Source organism: Trichoplax adhaerens, genomic scaffold (assembly GCF_000150275.1).
Source record: "Trichoplax adhaerens TRIADscaffold_1 genomic scaffold, whole genome shotgun sequence".
Taxonomy (NCBI): domain Eukaryota; kingdom Metazoa; phylum Placozoa; class Uniplacotomia; order Trichoplacea; family Trichoplacidae; genus Trichoplax; species Trichoplax adhaerens.
In genome coordinates, this window is record NW_002060943.1 from 3,164,965 (window position 1) to 3,174,167 (window position 9,203).

Consider the following 9,203-nt stretch of genomic DNA (forward strand, 5'->3'; position numbering starts at 1 on the left):
TTTGGCAGAATCTTTTTTTATAGTAGCAAGTATGCCAGATTGAATTTGCTCAACGATATATGCGCTGGACTTTTCATGAAATATTTCGAGTAGACGTAGTTTATATCTATTGCTAAAGCATATCGTATAGTAAACTAAAGCTAATAAAATTTCACTTATTGCCTACAATAGCACATAGTACTTACGTAGACGTAAGAATTCATAGTTGCAGTCTATACTTAAGCGCTGTGTGGTGTATAATGTGATCTACATATGTATTATGGTAGTTCCTAAAATTCGTATACATGATAACTTACGTATGTACAAGTATATCGTATACCTTGGTATTACCAACAAATCGACATTACTGTAAAGTTTACTGTAAGTGCATTTATTAACTAGCTCTAGCTAAAACTGCGGAAGAATATTACATCGATTTATTAGTATAAGCTGGGAACTGAGCTTGTAACGTATAATAAATTTCATTTTGCAAGCAATAAGATCGGAAGATTCTACAAGGTTATAAATACTAGACTTTTACTGTGCTTGTAGTCGATCTGTAACCTAATGTATACGAGCAGGTTAGCGTATCGATACGTTAGCTGATGACTACGCTTGTAGAAAGATTTAATACTGTATGTACACCGACCACCAATCATAATTAAGCCATATGATATGTTATAGCTAGCCATTGGTAACATGGCATACCCGTATACATCAAGAAAAAGGGCTGCCTGCCTTACTAGTAATGGCCATTTTTCATTACTACTGTATACTGCTATATATCATAGTTGCATTTTGCCTACAATAAAAGTTGAATATTTTAATGTGGTTTAATAAACTTTGCCGCACTAATATCGTTTGACATCTTCTTGCATCTTCTTAAGCATATAAGAAGCGAAGGCACTGCGGTTACTGTAACGATAGTACAATTAGCTCAGAATCAAATTTCAAAATACCTTAACGTTTGAATTTTAAATTAGTACGGTATCCAGTAGTTATGTGGTGTAAATAATGAGGATTTATCCAGAGACTATTTCTGATTTATCAATTATAATTAACTAGGCACCGTAATCAGCCATTTGTAGCTGTATAGGTAAATTGTAGTTTTATAAACTCGGATGTGATATCGTCATCAATGCAATAATTAGTCATTTATTATTATGGGTATAGATTGTATTATTATAAACTTATTCATGTATGAGTCTTGACTGTCTTGTTTTACTCTAATCTACGCCTATTATAATTACCTAGATTCTACAATCTGCATCATACACATATTGCCTAAATTTGTAGTTTTGTAAACTCACTCAAGTAGATAAAGAACCTTCGCATCAGAGATTGTCCAATAGTAGAGTAAAATAATACTGCAAAAAGTTATACTCGTACATGTACTTCAAAGATGCAAAAACCTCGTAATTTCTAGAGGAAGTTATTGTATGTTCATGATATATCTGATGCTTATGCCAGTTCCGTTAGTGCCCACTGTCAAGATCGATTTTACTACCCATTCATTACGAATATTATGTTAACTACCGGTTTCCAATATCAACCTGGTTTACATTGCTGTGAAATAATCTCATTAAGTATTCCATTCAAGGCTAGTATGCCTGCATGAAAACGCATGCGTTGCCTTCAAGATTATTAAATGGCAACTTGAGTCTCAATAACCCCTGGTAGCGTTCCATTGCTACTAAAACAAACAGTCCCCCTTTAATAATACAGTGTGTTGTAGTTAGGGCCTTGCGATAGGCTGGCATGATATAGAGAGTAATAGTACTTATTTATTTAGGTAAAAAATAAGAATAAATAATAATACTGAGTCTTTAAAGTTACAATTAAAAATTATAACACTGCAAGACACGGCCAGCACCCATTGTGTAGCATATGTCAATACTCAATCTATTGACAATTCTCGATACATGACCTTACAGCGGTAGAAGTCTAATTCTTGCTTTTCACTTCACTTTAGCAAGAGGAGTTTGGTGATCTAAGTTTTAATCTATCGGCGTTATATACTATAAAAACGACCAATAGCATCGTCATGAGCTCAGAAATTGTTATTCGTAGTCCAGTGCCTGATATTGAACTACCTGAAAATGCAAACATATATGAATATGTTTGTAGAAACTTTTCTGAATATGGTGAAAAGCCCGCTATTGTAAGTTCGTTGACAACAATATCGTCGTAAATTGTTACTTTCTTACAGCCTGTTACGATGCGTAAGCTCGTCCTAATTATAATTATTGAGTAATATTAAATATTGCTTGTGAAGATTCCTTTTTAGTTCGTTAGTCGGTTAGATAGTCAACTAGTTTTCAATTGATATTTAATTGTGAAGACTATAATCTTGGGTGCCAAGATTCCTTCAGTAATAAATGATAGTAAATCTCTGACTATCTCGTCTACATCATCTGTGACGCTATAATTATACCATAGTATTCGGTTGTTGGAACTGAATTAGTTGGTGATATAACTAATCTCGCCTCTTTAAGTTAGTAAGTGGCGTTCTCCGCAAGGATTGGCGTGTGTAGACTACTTTGTCACTAGTGGTGTGTGACACAGCCCTATAGTACTATGCAAGTAATCCATTTTAAAAGCCATCTGCCCTTCATCCAAGCAGTCTATCGAATTTGATATGATCTACTCGTAGTTCTCTTAGTTTAGCAGTTCAAGAAATTCTTTAACAAATTTTCGAACTTAAGCTTTATTATGCATGGCACTCTATTGTTGCATGCTGTACCTTATAGGTGCAGTAAAGCACAAGCGATATTACAGTAACTTGGCATTATTGCTTTTACTCCCTTTTTGCTGTTATTGAAATCTTGCGATAACGACTACCCCATACTAACTACAGCTAAAAGAGCCAAAAGTCTTATAATTGCCAAATACTTCATAGTGCAGCTTGCGTATTTATTTTCAAGAATTTTTCTCACCATCAGTTTCTAACTTTGTTTCTGCTTAAACAATGCAGGATAGCTTATGATATAAGTAGCCTAGAAGCAACCATGTACTGTACGATATCCTTAAAAGCTACAGGCTATCTAAATATTCCATATTTATGATAGTATATGGCACTCTAGGGGTCATAATTTCGACAGTCTTTACAGCATAAAATCATAGATTTTCTGTATTTTATAATGGTTTAAATTCAACTAAAGTAACGGTAATATTGTTTAGTGATTTAAGCATTTCATTAATACATCAAATTTCTTTTCTCATAGCTAGTAGTTAGATTAGAGATGACAACAATATTTATTTGTTGTTATTATATAGTGCAGCTTGCATAAATAGATTTTTTAGGTTACTTACGTTTACTCGTGTATTATAGTAGTACTGTATGGCAATAGATTTAGTACATGGACAAGTAAATCCTTGGCTAGCATTATACTAGCCGTTTATCATACAGATTATAATAGTAAAAGTAATTTTCATTCGTCATTACTAAAATGGATTTCCAAATACAGTGAAAGCTTATCTTCATTCTTTGAGCTACTTACGCGTATACGAATTTATTGTGATGCAATTACGAGCTGATGCATTACAGAATTTAATTTCTTTTACAGACCGATGCTAATAGTGATCGAACGATAAACTACAATCAACTTTTAGATATGATTCGACGATTTGGATCTGCATTGTTGAGGATGGGAATGAAAAAAGGGGATGTCTTTGCAATTTATAGCCCTAACTTACCGGAATTTGCCGTTGCAATCTATGGTATTATTGCAGTTGGCGGTGTTGCTACAACTGTTAACCCATTATACTCCGCTGAAGAATTGATAAAACAACTTAAGCTGTCTGGTGCTAATTATATTTTGGGTTTTCCAAGTAACGCAGCCAATGTGATGAAGGCGAAAGAATCTCTGTAAATAAATTTGTTGTTATTGAAATTATAGTTACTTTGTGCTATCGCCTAATTGGAACTGCTATCCTGACATATTACACTGTACTTGCAATATAGTACATTAGTGTTAATAACCTCTTAACCATTGCCGTTGTTGCTTAATCAAAATGAAATAGTTTTATTATTAGATTTTCATATAGTAATTTACTTTCTGAATATTAGCCTTCATGATAAATTACCAATTTTTTACGCATTTTCCAACCAAAATTTACTGACTATATCTATCAATCGTGACAAATTGAGGGGTACAGTTGAAACATTGTTTTTTTTATTATGTAATTATCTGAGCGTATGCATCTCGATGACAGAACCTATACTGTATATGCTGTCTCTTCATGTTAATAGATAAATTATTTTAAATATGAACGATTCATATTTTTTATGATTATCTCAAAAATTTTCTTACTTTTAGGGGTTTCAAGGAGGCATACGTATTCGGTGAAGTTGAAGGTTTAACCCCATTCAAGAAACTTTTAGAAGATGACGGATCTCTCTTTGCGACCGATCCATCGGCAGATCCTGACGATGTTGTATTAATTCCCTATTCAAGTGGCACTACTGGGCTTCCGAAAGGTTTCTCAATACTAAATTTTAAGCTTACTGAAAATGTCTTTTTCTTGCTAATAATTGATTATAACTGTGTACTTTCTGTTCTAACTAGGTGTTATGCTGACGCATCGCAACCTTTGCAGCAATATAATCCAGCTTCTGACTCCAGAATTCTCGATATTCAAACCTGATGGACCAAATCTAGGATTGCTACCTTGGTATCATATCTACGGATTCACAGTTGTGCTGGCAGGGACCCTCTCCAGAGGCGGACATTTGGTTTCTATGCTACGATTCGATCTACAAGTATTCTTAAATTCTATAGAAAAATATAAGGTAATTCGATACTAAACAACCCACTCAAAGTATAGGGATATCAATTAGTTGAGGTTAAAAGCGAAAATATTAGACTAAAATTTGCCTCCATTTTAATCATCCTTTAATAAAATCCGTAATGAGTAAATATGATCCATTTGCGATAAAGCTGAAAATAATTTATCGATATATGTACTAAACATATTAGATCAAATACGCGAATTTGGTTCCACCAATCTATATACTCTTAACTAAAAGTCCAGTAATTGAAAATTTCGATTTATCCTCAATGAAAGAATCTATCTCTGGAGCTGCACCACTTGATGCAAAAACTAGTGTAGCTGTGAAGCAGCGACTAGGTTTGGAACTTGTTCGACAAGGCAAGTACGGTAGACTACTTATTGATGATAGTTGGAGGTGCAACGGTGTGTATCCATGGGGCACAATCTCGTATATGAGTAATTAATAATGTTTATTATATTTATCTACGGGGTTTAGGATTTGGAATGACTGAACTAAGTCCTGTTTCTCATCTTGTAAGAAGAATAGATGGAGATTCATCACAAGGATCGATAGGACATTGCTTACCTAATACACTTGCTAAGGTTATATCCAACACTCAGTCATTTTAGCGATATGAATGATGGCATATTCGTAGATAACGTCATGCCCTACACACAATTATTTATATTCTATTCAATTTTTATATTAGATTGTCGATGTAGAAACTGGTGAGTCATTAGGAACTGGAAAAGACGGAGAATTATGCATAAAAGGACCGCAAGTAATGAAAGGATATTTCAACAATCCGGAAGCGACTGCCAATACCATCGATAAAGATGGTTGGTTACACACTGGCGATATTGGACATTATAACGAGGATAAGAAGTTTTATATTGTTGATCGATTGAAAGAATTAATCAAGTATAAAGGATTTCAGGTAATACGCGTATATATCTCGTACAGTAGATACAATATTAATTTAAAGTTTAATTTACTAATTTGATAGTATAATTGTATATACATTCTGATTAGAGGTTTATATAATATTATACGGATACATTTAGAGAAAACGAAATAAAAATAAGAGACATAGATATAATGTAAAATGGAATATTAAGGTACATTATTAAGGATGTAATTTGTAAATGTACATATTTATAGGTGCCGCCAGCGGAGCTTGAGGGTATTTTAATATCTAATCCTAAAATCGCCGATGCCGCTGTTATCGGCGTTCCAGATTTTGAAGCCGGTGAATTACCTAAAGCTTTCATCGTTAAATGTGGTGACATAACCGAGGAAGAGGTTATGGATTATGTGGCTAGTAAAGTAGGCCCTCATAAGAAATTACGTGGAGGAGTAGAATTTTTAGAAAAGATTCCAAAATCAACGAGTGGCAAAATATTACGTCGTGAGCTTCGAAGGAAAGAGCTTGAGAAGCAAAACAATCTGTAATCACGTTTATTAATTAGCCAATTCTTGCTAACTAATACACAAAGAAGATATTAAGTAGTCCGAAGGCAATCATACAAATCGAAAATGCTCATTAGATAATTATAACTGTAACTATTTTAATATCATTTCGGCGGCATACAACTTTTTTAGATTATGTTATAAGACGTTATCTTATCAGACCTTTGCATTATTAACTGTCAACGTAGTTAGCAGCTTAATTGTACGTACACAGTATAGTAAAGATCAAAATAGGTTCATTAACATTTTTGAACTAAGAGACTGTTTGGAAAGAATATTACGGTTGTAGTAACATTATTATCACCCTGAATAATAGTAAAATTTGCTTGTAAGACTGACAGTGTGTCTTGTAGAACGAAATATCTGAAATAGAATGATCAACAAAGCAAAGTAATAGAGACAGAAGTTTTCTATTGCTATAAATTTAGTTGTCACTGATTGCTATCTTAATAAATTGAAAGCTCAAAAAAAGGAGTTCCATTGCACATTACTATTCTTAACTAGTATAAGATTTTAAAGTTTATTAAAATTCACGTCATCTTAACGCCTTACAAATCAAATTAAATCTTCTTACGTGCGGGTAGAGATTCAAGTTTAAGGTAAGTTGATGCTTTTCTACAGTACTGCATGCTAGTACTTACTGTATCGCCTTCAAGCTTTTATGTTGCACGTATTTAGGGCAAAGTCGTAATTTACTGTTAATCGTATTTTTTCCGCATCAAGTAATGAGATTTGAAGGAAATCTTCTCATAGTATGCTCGTACATAATGATGTTTTTAATTTCTTCTATTTTTGATACAGCCATCGACAGTAGCTTTGCTCATATCGATAAACCACTGCTTTATTTAGCAGTATTCTAGAACACATAATAACTTTTAATGTAATGAGTGCAATGTCAGGTATAGGATAGGCTATTACAGTTCGCACTTGCTCATAAATACTACGTTGAGAAGCATATTTAAATTATGCTGTAACCTGGAGGTAGTTAATTATTTACCTTTGTATGCTGTACTGCACTCCATAGATATAATCGTTCGGAAAAGATATGCTTTTTATTTTAATAGTAAAGGTATATACTTTAGTGTGCAGTATGCAGTAGATGTAACTATCATAGTACTTGATTGTATTCGTCCACTACGTAGCTAGTAAAGCATAGAAAAGTTATAATTTTGGCTTAACGCTTTACAGTGCTTTATAGAGCAGCTTACGGGAAAGATGATGAATCAATCTCGAGAAACGTCATCGTCTAGAAAGGCGAATTAAACTGAAAGATGGCTCATTTATCTTCAGGGAATAAAAGCCTAAAACTATTTTAGACTGTAATAAATGCGTCACACAATAACTATCTTAGTCAAAAGGTATTTTCTAAAAGGCTTTTGTTACAAGGTTTTAGGAATAGTAGAGCAATAATTAATTACTACAAGAATCTAGTCTAAAATCGAAAGTATTCCGAGCTCAAAGTGAAGTGAAGTCTGTTCTCCGTGAGCTCATCTATGCAGTTCTTATAAACATTTCGTTCAATCCATTTATGACAACTTGATCAATCTACAATCAGAGATGAGCCATCAAATAAAACACTTTTGGCGAATAGAACATCATTACTTTCTACAATCGAAATCATTCTACTTAAGATGTCACTACTCTTCTATTCACGTCTAGGCCCTTTCTCCGAAGGGCATCTTAACAACTGCAGTGTTTCTAGCTACCTAAATCTAGTACCATAATCAATCAACTGGCTACTATTAGTCATCAACAATTCCTAATATAATAGTTATCAATCATGTAATATTAGCTTCACGGTAATATCTATTCAAAGCAACCGAACTATATTAAATATAGCTATCCGTATAATCAAATATAGGTGTATCACTACACAGACATTATACAGTACTGTAGTGCTGCATAGAAAGGTTAGTGATTAATTTACGTTACTAATAAAGATTATTGTTCGGACAGCGGATTCTATTCATATGCTGTGTTCATGCACTGTCATGAAGTACTAGTGATTCCGTGTAGAATAGAAATTATAGAATGAGATTGCATCACTGTAAAATAGTAATGGTACCTATTAACTTTCAGGTTTTTGATATCTCATACTTTGCGTACATAAACTGTGCCACTTCAGAAGATACGTAGAGGCGGACAAAAGAAAAGCCGCCTCACAAGGGATGTGAAAAATTAACTTCCTGTTCACGTTGCAATCCCACTGTATACTCAAAAAGATGATTTCTATAGTTGTGTCGATATTGCACTAGCCCGCTAGCTATTTTACTTTATTTATTTACTTTTCCTTTAACTTTTTGATTTAACCACTGATGTTGTTATGCAGAAATGGGATAAAAGTGCCTTCATCAAAATAAAGCAAGAATTACAGTTTCTTGTAAACTTTATTTTATTCCATAAGTTAGACTCGTCTAACTACTACTAATAAACTCTTATCACCATCTTACAATCGAACCTGCGTATGGCTTTACTATTCTCGTACAATCGTGCAATGTTGATCCTCGCTATTTTGAGTGCTTGATCAGATTATAGCAAGGATTAACTACCCCAAAGCCGCTACGACTGACTAATTGTTGGTATGCCCTTGGCTCAATTTACAGGATAGAGTTGAGAAAATTTAGAAAGAGTATCATACTGTACTGTGTATCTTACCAGGGATTACTGTGGTTATGAATAAAATGCACTGTCAAAGGAGTATCCATTCCTTAATTACTATTTAATTCTTCTTCTATGATTAATTAATTGATATTATTATTATTGTCCACCGACTGAAGATTAGAGTAGTTGGTTTATCATGAAATGCTTAAGGTAAGCTTTTGTTCACGATGATCAGCACATCAGCGATACAAAGAATCGAATCTAAATATCCACGATGATCAACACATCAGCGATACAAAGAATCGAATCTAAATGAGCCCTGGAGATCCACCCTGTAGAAGGATATACAGGAGTTTCAAATTAATTAAAAAAAGAAAAT

General features: G+C 33.5%; 1 protein-coding gene across 1 annotated transcript; it reads left to right on the forward strand.

Moving 5' to 3' along the window:
- Positions 1 to 2,023: 2,023 nt before the first annotated feature.
- Positions 2,024 to 6,205, forward strand: TRIADDRAFT_20283 (uncharacterized protein; the record flags this gene model as incomplete). The annotated part of the gene is made up of 8 exons (XM_002107733.1): positions 2,024 to 2,140; positions 3,546 to 3,847; positions 4,299 to 4,459; positions 4,548 to 4,771; positions 4,959 to 5,139; positions 5,249 to 5,355; positions 5,463 to 5,690; positions 5,915 to 6,205. 8 exons carry the CDS (start codon positions 2,024 to 2,026, stop codon positions 6,203 to 6,205), a joined length of 1,611 nt encoding a protein of 536 aa, XP_002107769.1.
- Positions 6,206 to 9,203: the final 2,998 nt, after the last annotated feature.